Source organism: Alexandromys fortis, unplaced genomic scaffold (assembly GCF_014885135.2).
Source record: "Alexandromys fortis isolate MF-2015 unplaced genomic scaffold, M_Fortis_MF-2015_v1.1 scaffold_12, whole genome shotgun sequence".
NCBI lineage: Eukaryota > Metazoa > Chordata > Mammalia > Rodentia > Cricetidae > Alexandromys > Alexandromys fortis.
The window spans coordinates 20,561,780-20,580,099 of NW_026067937.1; the positions used below are offsets into that span (position 1 = coordinate 20,561,780).

At 47.8% G+C, this 18,320-nt stretch overlaps 1 protein-coding gene across 1 annotated transcript; it reads left to right on the forward strand.

Moving 5' to 3' along the window:
- Positions 1 to 867: 867 nt before the first annotated feature.
- On the forward strand, positions 868 to 17,491 carry Ccsap (centriole, cilia and spindle associated protein). The gene is given in 5 exon segments (XM_050146991.1): positions 868 to 1,409; positions 1,568 to 2,023; positions 2,025 to 2,176; positions 13,705 to 13,973; positions 15,802 to 17,491. Coding segments are annotated over 4 exon segments (774 nt in total). The 5' UTR covers positions 868 to 1,409; positions 1,568 to 1,847; the 3' UTR covers positions 15,979 to 17,491.
- The last annotated feature ends 829 nt before the right edge of the window (positions 17,492 to 18,320 follow it).

Below are 18,320 nucleotides of genomic sequence, written 5' to 3' on the forward strand. Positions count from 1 at the left end.
AAAAGCTGAGACATTCTAACCCTACTCTGATGTCTCGTCATCTCTTCCACACTATTCAAAAATTATTTGCCTAGTTTTGGAGACAAGGTCTTCTACAGCCTCTGAGACTATGTCAAGTGCCAGGGTTACAGGTGTGCCAGCATGCCTAGTGACTAAATAGTTATAAGCTTGTTTTGGTTGCTAACATCATAGATCAGTCTAGTCAGCTTAAATAAAAGGGGAATGCAATGAGAAGCTTCCCGGGGCTTGTTGAGGGGTAGGGCAAGAAGCCTGGCCTCTGTGGGAATCTCAGCAGCAGCTTCCTCAATTCCTACCAGAAAATGGCTCTGGACAATCCCACAATACTAGATATCAGTTCAGGTTCTCTGGACAGCCAGGTAGGTTGTCGTTTGAACCACCCTGCCGGCTTAGTGTCTTTCGTTCAGGACTTTCAGCTAAGAAAGGGTCCAGGCGGCCTAAACACATGTGAATAGTTAACCTGCAGTGCAGAAATCTCAAGAGTTAATTTGCTAAGTGGAAATGGTTACACATCCTGGCTTGGGCCTGTTTTTTGAACTATGGCTGTCTTTTCTGAATGTCTTTCCCTTTAAACCTTCCCCGTAGCAAATGACTGCATCAAGACTTCTTTCTACAAAAGCAATCTGTAGCGCAGGATTGCAACAGTAACAACCCTGTAACTCTGTACATTTTGACAGAGCCCAAGTCAAATATCTGAGCCAGGTCCTTGAGCCCCGGAGGAGGCAGGACAGAGGGTGAGGGGGTAGGTTTTATTTATTTATTTGTTATTTATTTTTTACAAAAATTGACCTGTAGATAAGGGTGAGGGCAGGTGAGGCGGCTTGCATTTATAATCCCAGCACTTGTGAGGTTGAAGCAGAAGGATCAGGAGTTCAAAACCAGCTTGGGCTCTGGAATGAGTTCTAGGTCAGCCTTGACTACATGAGATTTGTTTCAAAAAGCGGAGCAAGGGAAGGGAATGTATTACAATAAGAAAAACAAAACAAAACAAAACCTTAAGGCCTTTCTGTTCGCCCTGCCCTGCGTTGTGAACAGAAAGGAAGAAAGCGGAACACATGATTTGGGTCTGGCCCAGGTGCTGGTAGCTCACAGGCACAGGTTGCAGCTACAGCTGAAGCCTGCTCCCGAGGGCGCCAGTAGCGAGTAGGCGAGCGAGCTGGGGGTTCACAGGCAGCGTCCCAGGCGGGCGGGGGCCCGGCGGGCGTGCGGGGAGGTGCAGGCTTCAGGCTGGGGCGGATCCTTCGCCTCCGGCTGCCGTAGGACCGCGGGGCCGCCGCTCCATCGGCGACATTTTGGTGAAGGACGTGCTGGTGGTAACGTAGGACATCCAGTAGCTGCAGCGCCAAGATCTCTGCTGACCTCCGGAGCGCGCAGGACCGAACGCGCAGGAGGTAAGGCTGCTGCTCCCGGAGTCCCCACTCCCCGCCTAGGAGGGTGCTTGGGGACCTAGATACCCAGCCTCGCCACCCTGAGTCCGGTAGTCTACACCTCTACCCCCACCCGGTGGAGCCGACCCCAGATTACCACCCACGAGTACCACTCCTCTTAGCTAGGTCGCGTCTCCTGGAAGCCCTCCTGGAACCCCGCCCCCGCGGCTACCTGAACCACCGGTCCCTCCCGGCCCGAGACTCCGCCCCCGCCAGGACTCCGCCCCTCTCCCAGAATCACCCCGTCACAGACCCGCCCCCTTCCCGCCCTTGCTTGCCCCAGCCTCCGCCCTCCGGTCCGGGCGGGGCTCTGGGTTTGAACCGCGCGGCGGGCCGGGCCTCTGAGTCGGGTCGAGCCCAGAGGCGGCGGCGCGGAGCCGGCAGTCTGCGGCGCGCAGCACCATGTCCCCGGGCAGTGGGGTGAAGAGCGAGTACATGAAGCGCTACCGGGAGCCGCGCTGGGACGAGTATGCGCCGTGCTACCGCGAGCTGCTGCGCTACCGCCTGGGCCGCCGGCTGCTGGAGCAGGCGCACGCGCCTTGGCTCTGGGACGCCTGGGGCCCGGACAGCCCCTCAGACATTGGCTTCACCCAGTCCGGCGCCCAGGGGTACTTTAGGGGAGCCCTTGGCGCCCTCCGCGCGGGAGGAGGAGCAGACCGTGGGGTAGCGCGGCGCGGAGCTGCGGGGCGCAGAGGTTGGGGACGCGGAGGAGCAGGACACAGTGCTACCAGGTATGGGCACAGCGACTCACTCCGAGCTGCGCGTTTCTGCCGCCTCCGGGCGGGCGCTTCCTGTTTTGGTTTGGTTTGGTTGGGGTTGACAGAATCCGCTCGGGGAGGTGCCGGCCGCGTCTCCGCTCTCCCACCCCGGATTTCTCTAATTTGGTAACTCTCGGCGGAGCCCTTTATGACCTCTAAGTGCCCACTCTCCCCACCGTACCCTACCGTACCCTATCGTACCCTACCCTACCCTATCCCCGGGTCTGGAGTTCTTGGTCGCAAGGCAGTGGCGGGTACAGTGAGCCCTCAGTCCACCAGATGGCGAGTCTGTTTCTTTCTGCGCATCCCTCTTTGCGAGAGGCGCTTTTCATCTCAAAGATGATCCACGAAGTTAAGAACCCCTGAGCTGTCATAATGGGGTCACGGTTGTCTGTGTGAACTCCTTGGCCTGGCCGCGCTGTCTCTGAAGAATGGTGTGCGTGTTTGTGGACGAACCCTCTTTGTGTACGCTGGTGCCAGCCGCACACCCTGGTTAGTCTGTGAGCCACTTTTCCCGCTGTTGCGAAGTGGGTCTGTCAGCAGAGGGGCCTGGAGGGTGCAGGGGCTCAGGGCGGTGCTTTAGCACAACTGGAGATCACAATGGTTGTCAGCCACCTCCTTGAGAGCTTATGAATAAAAAAGTTATTACTCAATCACTCGTCTAGAAATACGCATTTTCTCACCCGGCCTTCAAAGAGTCATAAAATGGGGCCTTTGTCTTTAATCTCAGTTTTGTAAACAAAGACAGAGTCTGAAAGGATCCAGTTGCTTTGCTCTTGGTTACTTTGTTTGACTATTCTCAGTTCTTGCCTGGCGGGGTCGCCTGTCATCGTCATTGGGTCGCTTGTGACGACCATTCCTGATGCTTCAGTGATATGGTTAGAAACTGGAGTGGCAGAAGGTGTGGGTGTGTGTGTGGTGGGGGGACTAGGAGCGTGTCTCCCAGTTATTCCGGTGCAAACTGAGCCCTAGCTAACTATGAGGTTTATTTTATTGAATGAGTAACAGGCTTTTATTTTTCACTCCGTGGTTTGATGAGGTTACCCGCTATCAGTGTTCCTGGCTCTATGAAAACTGTTGACAGCACTTTTTTGGTGCCCGCGTTTGCCTACGTAGGAGTGCCCCGAGTTCATGATTATTTGTGTTTCCATGGAGATGCTGAGAACAACCCCAAAGATTTGCTAAATCCCTGCTGAAATTTTTGGTGTGTAGGCATTAGGGAATATAGAAGATGTGCCCTGCTTTGGATTCCCCATAACCAATTCTTTTGTGTGGCTCCTGCAGGCCAGTGTCAGTATGAGACATGCTTCTGGTCCTTGGTAGGCTAGACTGGTGAGCCACGCTTCTGGTCCTTGGTAGGTTAGACTGGTGAGCCACTGGTTGCCTTGCTCTAAAATATATTCGTCTTATTTTTACCGCAAGCCATTATTTTTTTTAAAGATTTATTTATTATGTATACAGTGTTCTGCTCGCATGTATCCCTGAAGGGAAAGGGCACCAAATCTCATTACAGATGGTTATGAGCCACCATGTGGTTGCTGGGAATTGAACTCAGGACCTCTAGGAGAGCAACCAGTGCTCTTAACCTCTGAGCAATCTCCCCAGCCCCATTATTATTTTTTTTTAAGACAGGATTTCTTTGTGTAGATCTGGCTACCCTGGAACTTACTCTGTAGATCAGGCTGGCCCTAGACTCAGAGATCTGCCTGCCTCTTCCTCCCAAGTGCAGGGAGTAAAAGCTTGGGCCACCGTTGCCTGGCTACAAGGCATTTTTGCATGAAGAATCTTGTAGCTCTATTAAGCTTATTAGAAAATCATGGTGCTCCCCAGCAGCTACCCACTTCTTAGGTAACCTGCTTTCAGCTCCTCTGCTTTCCCCCTTTTTTCCTTTTGTGGTACTGAAGATTGAATTCAGGACCTTGGGCATGCTAGGCAAATGCTCTACCACTAAACTACATCCCTAGTTCTCTGTATCTTTCAGTTTTGTGATAGGGCCTTACTAAGCCACACCAGCCTTGAACGTCCTCTGTAGCTCAGGCTGGCCTCAAACTTGTGATTCTTCTGTTTTAGTCTCCGAAATGAGTAGCTGGTATTATAGGTCTGTGCTACCAAGCCCAGCCACTTTGTATTTGTATCCTTATTTGGGGGCCAAGTCTTACTGTGTTGCCTTGGTTGGCCTCAAACTATTAGGCTAAAGACATCCTCCTGTCCCAGTTTCCCGAGTAGCTCAGCCCACAGGTGAGCATCATCACACTTGGCTGGTATTTACTTCTATATACCTTTGTTGACACTAATTGATATTTCCTGTTTTTTTTTTTCACCTTGGCTTTTATTTCTATCCTCCTAACATTAACACACATGTCTGTTGGCACACATTCTTCCTAGCCCTCATAGTTTGTGTGGTACTGGCCCATGGAAATGGAGGAGTGCTCAGAGCTGACCCACTTCGCTCTTCCGGGTCCCTTTTCTTTCTCTTACAATGTAGCCAGTCCATTGGCTCACCATCATACTCACCTTAGCTCATCCCTCGGGGCCACCGACCTACTTCTGCCTGGCCTGCCTGCCGCCCTCATGGCTGACTTGACGGATGCTTGTTGTCTAAAGAGGGACCTCGGCATTCGGCATTGTGTCAGGCCCTTACAGCTTCTCTCTCACAGGTGGGAACCGCGGTCATGTTCTGACTCATGGTAGATAGAGGTCATCTTATCAGTTAAGGAAGGATGAGTGAAAAGTTGAAGTTCTGAGACTATTGTTTAAAAATAATCGTAATTTTTGAGTTTGTGATGATGGTTCATTGTTTCTAAACTATCTGGAGGCATTGCTCCATTGCTGTGATTTCTGATTCTTTTGTTTGTTTTGTTTTTTTCCAAGACAGGGTTTCTTTGTTTTGCCTTGTCTGTCCTGGAACTCACTATGTAGACCAGGCTGGCCTCAAACACACAGATATCCACCTGCCTCTGCTCAGAGTGCTGCGATTAAAGGTGTGCGCCACCACCTCCCTCCTTGACTTCTGATTCTTGAGCCGTACCTTTAACTGCCCTGAGGAGGGTTGTTAGGACCTTTTGTCTCTCCTCACTCTCAGGAATTGATGCAGGTCACCTGAAAGTCCCTAGAACCAAACTCTTAAATTTAGTTTCCTTTATTTTGTATTTTATGTGTGTGTTTTACTTGTATATGTGTCCTTGCATTGTGTCCATGCAGTACCCTAAGAGGGCAGAAGAAGCGTTGTATCCCCTGAAACTGGAGGTTGTAAGCTTTCTTGTGGGTGCTTGGAATAGAACCTGGGTTCAGGAAGAGTAGCTAGTGTTTTTAACCGCGGAACTACTCTTTAGTTCCCAATTTCCCTGTTTAATTCTGGGAAGCCTTCCTGAATTATTATTATTGTTGTTGTTGTTATTTAATTTCATTTCTCTTTTGGGGGGGTTATGGTGCTGGAAGTGGAATTCAATACTTTGTGTATCTAAGAAAACACTGTGCAACTGACCCTCTAGTTTATTTCTTTTAGAAATTAAAAAAAATGGTAAATAAAAACTATTCACACTTATAGTTTTCCTTGCCATGTTTTCACAGTTGTATGCAGTGTGTAATGCTGAAATCAAGTTAAGCATGTGTGCCATTTCAAACTCTGGGCAGCTCAGCTGGTAGAGGGCTTGTTTACATGCATGAAGCCCAGAGTTCCTTCCTCAGCACTAACAGATGTGGCGGTGCTTGTAATTCCAGCCCTTAGGTCGAGGCTGGAAGTTCAGGAGTTCCAGGTCAGCCTGGGATAGATACATAAGACCTTATTTCAAAGAGCAAAAAGTATCAAGCTTATTGTTAGTGTAATTTTTTCTTTCCTGTTTTAGGCCCAGGCTGACTAAACTCTGAATCCATGTACTGGGAATCACAGGAGGGCATTACCCTCTGCTTGCAAAAGTATTAGGTTCTTGACAACAGTATATTGTATTCATTCTCCTTGTAAAAGATATTATTAGAGGATTTTGTTTCTCTTTGTGTGTTTAGCAGAATATATCCTCCCCCTTTTTGTTTTGTTTCTTTTTGATTGTAATTCTGTATCTCTCTCTGGAGGCCTTTTTTTTTTCCCCCAAATGAATGGGATCTGGTGACTTCTTTTTCTTATTTGAAAAATGGCTGTGCTAAGTTCCTTTTAAGTTCCTCGCTTCCTAGCGCCATGTTGGAGGTGGGAGTGCTTGGTTAGTAGGAATTCTCTAACTTGCTAGCCATCTTGCTTTGAACAGTAGTGAAGACTGCCTCCAGATTTACTTTTGTGTTACTGGGGATCCAATACAGGTCTTCTCCGTGCTAGGCAAGGTCACCGCTGGTCCACAGCAGCTAAAATGTCAGGCTGCCAGCCTGTCTCCAGTTCCTTAGTCCATAGTCACGTTTTTCAACTACATTTTACTTATTTGGTTAGGTTTACATGTGCCTTATTTTAGACAACCTGTTTAAAGTTAGGAAAATCATCCGGCCCCGTTTCCCCCTCATGCCTACCCCTCACTCTTGCTGCTTCTTGTATCTCAGCATTTCTTGGTGGGAGGCAGAAGCTTTCTGAAGATGTTTTTCCTCTAGGCGTTCTCAGATTCAGTGGTGTCCTTTCTGTCTTTACTCATTCACTGTACTGGACTCTTTGAGTATGGAAGCTTCTTGCAGATCAAGATTTCCTAACACTACTTAAATTTATTTCCTCTGCTTTGTTTCACTGTCTTTTTCTTCTCTCCCCCCCTCTTATTGAACCTCCTCCCAGCCCTCTTTTCTCTCTGTCTTTGAGACAAGGTTTCATGCTCTAGCCCAGACTAAATTCACATTGTTAAGAGTTTCCTGCCCCAGACTTCTGATTACTAGGGTTATAGATTTATCTCACCATACCCAGGTTGTTTTCTTTCTTTGTTGGCTGATAATCCTCTTGAATCAAGCCTCCTAACATTTTAAATTAAAAATTTTATTTTATTGCTGGTCATGGTGGTCCAGGCCTTTAATCCCAGCACTCAGAAGACAGAGGCAGGTGGGCCTCTGTGAATTCGAGATCAGTTTGATTTACACAGTGAGTTCCAGGATAGCCAATGCTATGTAGTAAGACCCTCTCTGAGGAAAAAAAGAAATTGGTTTATGTGTATAAGTATTTTGCCCATATGATTATGGTCCTCAGGGAGGCTGGAAGGGGGGGGGTATCAGATCAACTGGGGCTGGAGTTATAGACAGTTGTGAGTTACCAGTGTCGGTGCTGGGAACAGAACCCGGTTCCTCTGGAAGATCAGCCAGTGCTCTTAACCACTGAGCCATCTCTACAGCCTCTCATATTGATCTCGAACTTTCCATCCTTCCTCTTCAACCTGGCTAGCTGGTACTACAAGGTGAACTACTGCACCCATCTCTCTGTCTCTTCTGTCTAAATGTGCACCCGTGGGCTGCTGAGATGGCTTGGAAGACAAAGGTACTTACTGCAAGTCCGAAGACTTGAGTGTGATCCTGGATCCCACATAGTGCAAGGAAAGAACCAACTTCTGTGAGTTGTGCTCTACCTTCCACACATATGTGTGTACACACACACGTAATGGAGGTTATACCCAGATGTCTGCTTCTAACCTATCTGGTCATATTTAACGGTGAGGCCTGAGAGTGCCCTGGGGAACCTGGATGTGGAGTCTTGGGTTTGCTTATTGGCTCTATCAGAGAGAGACACAGGTGTTTCTCTGAGGAGTTTAGAACTTACCCTCTGGGAGTCTCCTGTGTGCCCCTCCCAGATGGTGCCTCAGTCACACCCCAGGGGAACCAGCCAGTCTGCCACACACTTGGAGCCCAGGAGGACAGTTCCCGAGAGCACTCTGTGCTGAGGCCTCCAGGTCTGTTAGGATGTTAGCACCCTGGCTTTTGCTGTGCTGGGGTCCCAGGAACAGGACCCCTCTACTTCTCCATCTTTAAATAGTCCTCTGGCATTCAGGGAGGAGAGGAAAGGAAAAGGCTGGGTGGTGTGGTGGTGGTGTTGGCAGCAGCGACACATTACTTTAACCCCAACACTTGGGAATCAGGCGGATCTCTGAGTTCGAGGTCAGCCTGGTCTCCATTGTGAGTTCCTGTACAGCCAGAGCTAAAAGAGAAAGAGTATGAGAGGGTTATCCATTGCTGCAAGACTGTTACCTGAACTCAGCCAAAACCTACCCCATTCCTGAAGCATTGTAGGCTCTGAGCTAGACGCAGGCCCCTTTCCGAGGCTGACACACTTTGTCTGATAGGTATTATCCTTGGCTTCTGCTGAGAGACCAGCTGAGCTGTCTCAGCACTTGCAAGGCTCCCTCCTGTGCTGGGCCTTCCTCGATGTGTGGAGATGGTCTTTCGGATAGCACACAATAAAACAAACTGGACTCAGGGCTCTGCCCTTCTGGTTTCCCTGTGGATCAGACAACATCTCTCCCTCAGTGTGCTTTCTTTAGAACCCCAGCTGCCTAGAACTCTACGTAGACTAGCTGTCCTTGCACAAGAGACCCACCTGCCGTGCTAGGATTAAAGACATATACTATGCCTGGCCTATTTCTTCCTTTCTTGATTAGGCTTGCCAGAGGCTTATGATTTTAACTTTTTGTTTTGTTTTACCAAACTTTTTTTTTTTTTTTTTTTAAACCAAACGAACTTATCTATGTGGATTCTTTTCTTGGGGGTCTTGCTGTGTACCTCTGTATAACTTGGAACTTACATGTGGTCAGATTGGCCTCAAACTCACAGATTCTCCTGCCTCAGCCTCTTGAATGCTAGAATTAAAGGGTTACCACCACCATGCCTGACTCTGTTTTGGTGGTGGTGTTTGCTTTTTTTGGTTTGGGATTTTTGACACAGGGTCTGTACATAGGATAGAGACCCTGTCAGATAGGTTTGTCCTGGAACTCCTTGTGCATAGACTAGGCTGGCCTTGAACTCAGAAATCCACCTGCCTCTGCCTCTGAGTGCTGCTATTAAAGCCACCATCCACTGGTTTTGTTTTATTTAAGGATCTTGCTACACAACCCAAGCTGACCTTGAACTAGAGGTCCTCTACCCACTTCCCAGGGATTATGGGCACTTGTTATCTCATAACCCAGGTTGGTACCAGATTTAGTGTACAGCAGAGGTGATCTTAAGCTCAATTGCTTTGCTTCCGTCTCCCAAGTGTGACTACAATAGAAACTCCAACTTGTGGTAAAATGTATAGAACACAAAGTTTACTATTTTAACCTTAAAGTACACAGTTCCTGGCATTAAGTACTTGGTGTGTTTTATAACTGTGTGTTTTGGTTTTGACTCATAGTTGTTTAAGAATAGTTTCTCTCTCTCTCTCTCTCTCTCTCTCTCTCTCTCTCTCTCTCTGTGTGTGTGTGTGTGTGTAGCCAGAGGAGGATGTCAACTGTTCTGCTTTGCCATTGTCTACCCTATTGCCTTGAGACAGACTCTCCCACTGAACTTGAGCTAGGCTGGTGGCCGGCGAACTGCAATGACCCTATTCTGCTCCGCCCTCAACCCTAGTGCTGGGTTACAGATGCCCAATGTTACACTTGACTTTTTACATGTGTTCTAGGATCTGAACTCAGGTCCTCAGGCTTATGCAGCAAGTACTCTTACCCACTGAGCCATTTCTTCAGCCCCTAGATGTGTTTTCAGATTTCAAAAATGGAAATTTTTGTTGTTGCTGTTTTGAAACTGGGCTTCACTCAGTAAACATCCTTTGTTCAAATAGGATTTTAAAAGCGTGAATTTATATGTAATTATCATATACCAAGCTGGCCTAAAACTCACTGTGTAGACCAGGCTGATCTCAAATTTACAATAATTCTCCTTATCAGTCTGCCTAGTGCTAGGGTTATGAGTGTTAGCTGCCATATTGGGCTCAAAAATGAAAGAGATTTTTGAAAGTTATTTTTTGATGCACTAACTTCATTTTCCTAGTGGTGGAGAGAAGTTTATGTAAGTCCAGTTCTGTGTATATGTGAAGATTCCCTTTGGTTATGAAAAGCTTGAGTGTGTTCCATCTCTGCTTGATGGGATGTAGCACCTCCAGCTGCCTTGTGTTTGTTCGCTCTACCCCACTGGGTCATTTGTTGTTCTGGTGTTTTCTCCTTTTCAACAGGACTCCTCAGAAGAGCTCTGTGGTAGTTGATGCATTTCTATAGCGTCCTCTGTGGTGATTCTGAATGGCTGGCCTAGCAGACGTGCCTAGCAGAGGTGCACAATCTTCTCATTTTACTTTTAATTTACGTGGATTTATTTTAATAGCCACATGCGGCTAAAGGCTATTGTATTGGGCAACTCCATTCTGAAGACAGGATTTATTTTAATTTGAATGTCCTCTCAGTTGATGAGAAAACTGTTACCGTCTTCCCCTGAATCTTGTGGGAAATACTGTTTTTGTTTGCCTGAAAATACCCTTATTTTGAACATCATTCTTTCAAATAGGATCTTACAAGCATATACTTATATCTAATTACCTTGTACCAGGCACTATTTTGAGAGTTTTATAAATGTTAAAATTACAGCAATTACGTTCTGTCTCTTTTCTTCTGTTCTGTCCGTCTTTTGTCTCCTGCTGGGGATAGTTTTCATGCGTTATCTTTTTTCTTAAGCACAGAGTGTAAGCACCGTTATGTCACCGTCTGAAGATGATAATTTAAGTATCTTACGTCTATTGCTCCAGCTGGTTCTCTCATCATCGTTATCTTTTCTTGGGTGCTAGGCTTATCTTCCGTGACACTGGTAATTGTGTGAGATTATTTGTAGGAGTCATTTGGATGCTAGGGTCCTGCCTAGGTCCCGTGGGCAGTGACTTTTGTCCTTCACTGAGCTATTTTGGGTCCCTGTGGTAAAGGAGGGTTGATCCAGTAGCCCAGTGGAGCAGTCTCCACTGCTCAGTCACTTGGCTTGATCTCTGACCCTCCTGCCCCCTCCTGCCCCCTCCTGCCCCCTCCTGCCCCCACCATAGCTTTACTGATAAGTTGTAGGGTTTCCATCCATCTTCACGCTGACTTCTGTGGAATGTGGCACTTCCGTAGGTTTTCTTCTGGTTTCTTTTCTTTATTAGGTACCCTTCCTGTGTCCTACTCTTGGGTTCTTTCTCTTCCAGATCATCAAATAAGTGTCCCAGGGACCCAACTGTACCCTTTTGGCCTCCTGCTCCACATTTTCCTGGGCAGTCCTGTGCACTCAGAATCTAGTCCCAGCCTGCCGTCTCTCTCTAGGTGCCTGTGGATATCTTCTAGCAGCCTGTCTGTATGTTTCATCCTGTACAGTTCCGTCCTTCATGCCTGGGACACCTCGGGTCCATGGATAGGAGGACCATCTGCTTAGTCCTCATGGAGACCAGTCAGGTTCTCCTGCCCCACACCCATGCCAGCATGGTGTCTGTTTACCCTGGTCTGTTGTCAACTTTTCCTGGCAGGTACTTGGCTCTATTCTTTTATCCAACCCACCCTAAAATACAGACAGGACCACATCGTTTCTAAGCTTAAAAGCCTTCCACAAATCCCCATGGTTTCTAAGGTATAATCACTCCCACTTCCAATCCAAGTTCGGCACAGAAAGGCTTTCTTTCCCACCTGCTCCCAGCCTGGAGTGGGAGACTCTGCGTGCACACTTGTGCTTAGAGCTGTTGATCCTTCCTCTTCCCTTTCAGTGAACACTCCTTCTTTAGGTCTCTTCATGGTCAGCATCTGCTTTTTCCTCAAAGAAAGGCATTATTGTCCTCTCTGGACAGGCTGCCCTGGGAGATCTGGAGGAGAGGAGGAGAAGGAACCCAAAGCTCAGGTCGCTACAGTTTCTCATTCTGTATATTTGATCTATGTAGGTCCTGCTCCGTGCTACTTTTTCTCTTTGCTTTGGCTTCAAGGGTCCCTCTTTTCCTCATCCTACACTAAGGTGAGGAAGGGTATGGGTATAACATGCAGAAAGGTAGTTGGGCAGTGAACGGACTTAAGTTCCTGGGATGAGGTGCAATCTGGTGTCCCTTCACCCTGTGATCTACTGCTGGGGTTACAGCCTGCTGCAGGATGGAGATGGTAGACCCTAGGCTTGGTTTGTGTCACCTGATACTTAAGGGTTGTTAGAGTTGGGGCCAAAGCTAAGGCGGGAGTAAGGTTTCCTACAGTCCGCATGCCCTGCCTGACTTGCCCACATGGAGTACGCTCTCCCATAGAGGACTATGAATCAGATGCCTAGCCAAGGGCAGCAGGGCTGAGGGTCTGTCCTCTGAGGGGAGCCAAGCTCTGCAGCAGCTGATGGGGGAGGGTGTATGCTGCCTGAGCCACGGCTGACGCACGCGGAGCTCATATTCCAGTGTGTGTAGGTGGGAAGGAAGCAGGCTCAGGAAGGATTTATGCAAACATCGTGTCTTACAAAGGTGTGTGTGTGTGTGTGTGTGTGTGTGTGTGTATGTGTGTATGCGTGCGTTAAAATGTCAAAATCCCAAAAGGTAGGTAAGGGAAATTAGAGACATTCTGGAGCATTCTTTCATACCTGATATTCACCTCAGGTTGGGCAACCACATCCCCCATCATTTCTCTCCATTTCCCCAGGGTTGCCAACACCGTTCAGGCCCCACACACTGTACATGTCAGTTATTTCCTCATCACTGTGACCGGATTCCTGATAAGAAATAACTGAAGGATGGAAAGGGTTAATTTTGACTGTGCTTGGAGAGGTCGTGGTCCATCGTGATGGGGACATTGGCAGAGTTCATGGCAGCTTCAAGCTTCTTGATGGTTCAGGAAACAGAAGTTAGGTCGAAACTGGAGTCAAGCTATAGCCCATAACACTCATCCTATAGTGACTCACTTCCTTCGTCAAGACCATATCTCCCAGACTTTCTACCATCTCCTCCAACAGCACCACCGGCTGGAATTGTTCAGATTCCCCAGCCTGTGAGGATGTTACGTATTCAAGCACAACACTAGGACCTTGACTCATGCAGTCACTTCCGTTCCATCATCTCTTGCTTTTTGCACTGGGGATGCTGTAAAGGGCCACAGTCAGGTGAGCTGCTACGGTGACCACATCCTGTTGTGACAGGTGCCCTTAGGCTCAGGTGGACAGCTGCCTCTTTGGAGGCACAGGTAAGGTTTCCCATCAACATGCATCAAAGAGGAAGCAGAATTCTGGAACTCAGGGAGTGACTCAGAAACCAACCTTGAGTAGCCGCCTGGTGAGGCACACAGAGAGGCGCACACACTCCTTGTGGAGGGAGCTCCCAGGTGTGTGCACTCACTCGTCGTCGAGATGATAGATCCTGAAGGTGGTCCTCAAGGTTGCCTTGGAATTGTTTTGATTTAATGTTAGAACCTTTGTTGTCAATTTTTAAGATGGGGTAAATGACAGTTATTCTACAGATTTGTTTCCATATCTTGCTTTAAGTAAAGCCTGTTGAGTTTAGCCATAATAAGTGTGTAACTGACTTGATGAAGCATTATTATTTTTCAACTCCAGTTAAGTAATTATATATAAACTTGATTTAAAGTGTTTCCATCTTGTCTCATCCCTTTCTTCAAAAGCACCACCAAAAAAGGACATAGACGGAAAACCTGAACAACAGACTGGGACAAGAGAGACTGACAGGGTGCCCACTGGCCCTGACCCTCGACAGCAGCCTAGTGCCTTATTTGCCAGAGGAAGTAAGAAAGCAGCCAGAAGCCCCCAAAGATCAGCAAGCAAAATAAAAGAGAACAAGCACCCATTTGATCTGTATGGCTGGGGAGAGAAACAGATGGACACGGGGAGCCAGAAGACGCACAACGTCTGTGCATCAGCCCCTGTGCATGAGGTGTGCCTCGGAAGGGCGAGTCGAGCCATGGCTGCCACGGGGCTTTTCTCCTATGGCTGCCGATGCTCTGGGCCATGGGAGGTCCTCGGGTGGTGTGGGGTCCATCGAAACCAAAAGAGAAGGGGTCTCTGGTCACTAGGAAGATGGTGTAGACGTTGGTGGACTGAGGCTACAGCCAGGAGAAGAGGCAGATGTCACTGTGGTTTTTGAGTTCTGTGGCCTGGGCCACAGGGGAAAAGCATGCTGGGAGCTGGAGCCATCCCCTGGAGAGGTCTCATTTTCCCTCAGCTTTGCTAACCTGGGTCTTTGACCAAGGCTTCCTCCTTGGCATGTCTGACTACTTGGCATCTTCTGGGTACCTCTGTTTCCCTTTTGATGGAATTCAGCTTGCTGCTTTCCTATGTGTATGCAATGGTGTTTTGTTCTATGGAGCGCCAATCATCTGACTCAGTCTTGGCTTGACATTCTCTCAAGTCCTGAGATATTTTAGACAGGGTGACAGAGAGGGTATGGTCCATCTTGAAACGGTTACCGTGTTAGCACCAGCTGGAAGCCAGGGACGTCCGAAGAGCAGGCAGAAAGAGAAACTGCAAACTCAGTTTCCCTGTAATGCCAGGCAAGTGCCCATAGCGGCTAGGTGGCAGATGCTGTTTATTTGAAGTGAAATCTGAGACGAGGAGGCTGCTGTTAGCAGAGAATTCTGACCAGTCTCTGGGACTAATTTAACAGTGTGCCTATCTGTCACAGGATAAACTCCCCTGACAGTTTTTCTTGTTTTATTATTATATTTTGAGACAGGATCTCATGTAACCACAGGCCTGGAACTCACTACCTAGCTGAGGATGACCTTGAATTTCTCATCTCCCCTACCTCTACTACCAGATTCCGGGAATACAGGCTGTGTGCACCTGCACCTGGCTGTCTCCATTTTCTGTGCAGTGTCTTAAAGCCTTGTCAAGAACTCAGACTCTTTTACGTGTGCGCTGTGGAGGAGTTCCCACAGATTTCCAGAGCTTGGTGTGGCGGCACGCCTATAATCTCAGTGCTTGGGAGGCAGAGACAGGAGGATCCCTCGAAATTCATAGCCAGTCTGATCTATGTAGTGAGTTCCAGGCCAAACAGCTACATAGCAAGGTCCTGTCTCAAAAAAGCAAAACAAAACAAGTTTTGCCAAGTTGGTCCTAGATCACATGAAAGTTAGATGTTTGCCGTTTCTACCTAAACTTTTATTTTTTAAAAAAAAATTTATTTTTACTTATGTATATGTGTGTGGGTCTGTATGTGTTAGTGCTGGTGATTTCAGAGGCCTGAGGTATCAGATCTGCTGGAACTAGTTACAGACAGCTGTGAGTCACCCAGCTTGGACTCCGGGAATTGAACTTAGGTCCTTTGCAAGAACAGTACTTGGTGCTTGCCTCTGAGTGATCTCTAAAATTTAATTTTCTGTGCTCAGCATTGCTGTCATTGGTAACAGGGTGAATTGTGGTGGCAGGATGGTTTATTCTGTGAAGCCCTGATGCCATAGATTGGTAGGACTTGACTCCTTGCTTCAGGGAATCAGGCTAGTAATGTAAGATAGTCTTGTGTATCCCAGGCTGGCATTGAGCTTCCCATGTAGCCAAGGATGGCTTTGAACTTAAGATCCTCATGCTCCTACCTCTTAAGTGCTGAGGTAACAGGTGTGTACCACCATGCCTAGGGATAGAACCCAGGGCTTCATCTGTACTAGGCTGCACTGAGCTACGTCCCCAGACTTTTAGTTAGATATTGTTCAGAATTGGTCCTTTAGCCACTTAGGCTACTACCTTTATCTCTGAACTTTCTTTAGATTCATGAATCTGCACTTCGAGCCAAGAACAGAAGACAGGTGGAAAAAAGGAAACTGGCTGCCCAGAGGCAGCGGGCTCACTCCGTGGATGTGGAGAAGAACCGGACGATAAAGCCAACTTCCGCAGAGAACCCGTGGCTGACAGAGTACATGCGGTGCTACTCAGCCAGGGCCTAGATGCTGGCACGCCCTCTTTCAAGTGTTTATGAGAGAAAAGGAAAACCAAAACTGCCCAATGAGACCACGCACGAGTGGCAGAAATCAACTGGTCCTGCAAGGCTCCTCTTAGGAATTGTAAAGAGATGGTTTTGCTTTCGTGATGGTTCGTCACCTGCCTTAGTAGTTAGGGCAGTCCCGCGAAGCCATAGGTGTTGGCTTGTTTATGAAGACAAGTCCCCAAGTCTTGATATTCTTGTAAGAGTTTTATTTTAAAGATTTTAACCTTTGGAGATACCCACACCGAATGCCTTTAACTGGCTCTAGGCGCTCCCCACCCACACCCTCCTCGCCCGGATCAGCACCACATTCCACAGCTGGCAGGGGCATCCCGTCCCACAGTGCAGGGCTCACAGGCACGACGTCTGTGCAGCTGGCCCCAGGGAGCAGCAAGGGAAGCAAGGGCACAAGCATGAGACGGTGCTGTTCCCGATGAACTAGGACTTTGGCAGCTGCTGAGCAATGACCCTGGACATTTCATTTCTCCTCACCGCCGTGTAGACTATGATATTTAAGAATTTTCTGGCCAGAGCAATGGTCACCTTTTCTTCTTAAATTGTCACTTAGACATTCATTTAACTTATAATTTAGTAGTTCTGGGACATTCCAGTGAGTGACGTGCCGTGCAGTCCGTGTTTAATGGCGACATTTCTTTTGAGTCAGCACCATAGTCTTTTAACTGCAGCATTCCTCGTTAGAGTACACAGGGTAGAGTCAGCCGCTCGTTAAGTCTGACCTGCCAAGCCCCTCTCCGGAGAGAGCAGACGGTGTTATGGAAAACTTGAAATTTGAAATGACCTTTAATGAACTGAGTTTGCTTGGCCTGTGGCGATGGGACCAGCAGACAGCACGAGTGTGCCATCACCTCCCTTCTGCTTTCCCTTCCATAGACCGTGATGAAGGCTTCGCGATGCATGGTGCTGATAGTGTAGGCGAAAATGTGACGACTGAGTGTCTGGCCTGGTGACCAGTGCTGCCGAACTATGGACAATAGGGCATGTGCCAGCCTGGCTGGAAATGTCCTTCCTCTAGTAGAGGACAACTGTCAGGGTTAAAAAGATGGTTTTAAAAAACCTAAATTTCCATGAGATGGGTGCCTTCTCCATCCTACTGAAGGGACGCTCAGAAGCCGAGCACCATGGTCTTCCTGAGAGGCAGGGAGATCTTTTGCCTGCACCCACTCAGCAGCTGAGTTGGGTAAAACTGGGCGTGTGGCTGAGCCTTTCCATGATATTTTTCCTTTGGCTTTTTGAGTATGATAATTTCTAGAACACAAACTGATTTCATTCGATATAAAATCATCACACGGTGTCATCCTAAAACTGTATGAATCTTTGAAAATGCATACTGAAGAATCATGAGTGTTTTAAAAAAAAAAAACTTTAAAAATATTTGCCTATTTTGTATAGACCCTTGTGTACAGAGCCCTCCCAGGGAGGTGTGTATTTAATTAAAGAGTAAGTTCTACATGTTGTCCAAGTTGTCTAAGTACACCCTTGCTCGTGCCCCTATTGACCACACAGTCCCCAGGTGTCACACAGGCAGGGTGACTGGGGCAGTGGCCCAGTTTGTTGAGTATTACTCTTTGTAAAGCTGTGCCTTGAAGGTCTGTGTTCCCCGCCCAGCCCTCCGTCATCAAGTTGCACCCGACAATCTCAGAAAGACCTGGGGGGGCGCACAGGACCCTACCCTGGCCTTCAGACGTGTGCAGAAGACACACGCATCCTTCTGCATGTGTGGTGAAGAACAGGCTGAGGTGTGCTGAGAGCCATGCTGGTGTCTTTACCACCTTCTTTTTACACAGAGCACAAACGATCAGGACTTGGGAGAATATATAATGTTCAAACACCACAAGGAAGTGCGTGTGGATTAGCTGTGACTCCCACACCCGAGTCCCTAGTGTTTAGGCTTCAGTTTTTCTCCCTTTCAAAAGGTGGTGGTTACCCTTTAAGCCTATGAATTTTTTTTTTTCCAAGACAGGGTTTCTCTGTAGCTTTGGAGCCTGTCCTGGAACTAGCTCTTGTAGACCAGGCTGGCCTCAAATTCACAGAGATCCACCTGGCTCTGCCTCCTGAGTGCTGGGATTAAAGGTGTGCACCACCACCGTCCGGTGAGCCTATGAAATTTTTAACAAATCGATCTTAGCAACAGCTTTTTTCCTGTCCTAGGAGCTAATACAGGACACGTTTCAAGGCAGTGAGGTAATTTAAAGTTAGCTTCCATGCTGGAAATGTCTAAAAATGTTTGAGAATTTAAAATAAATGATACACAAGTCTTTTTAAAATTTTGATTTTAAGGTCTTA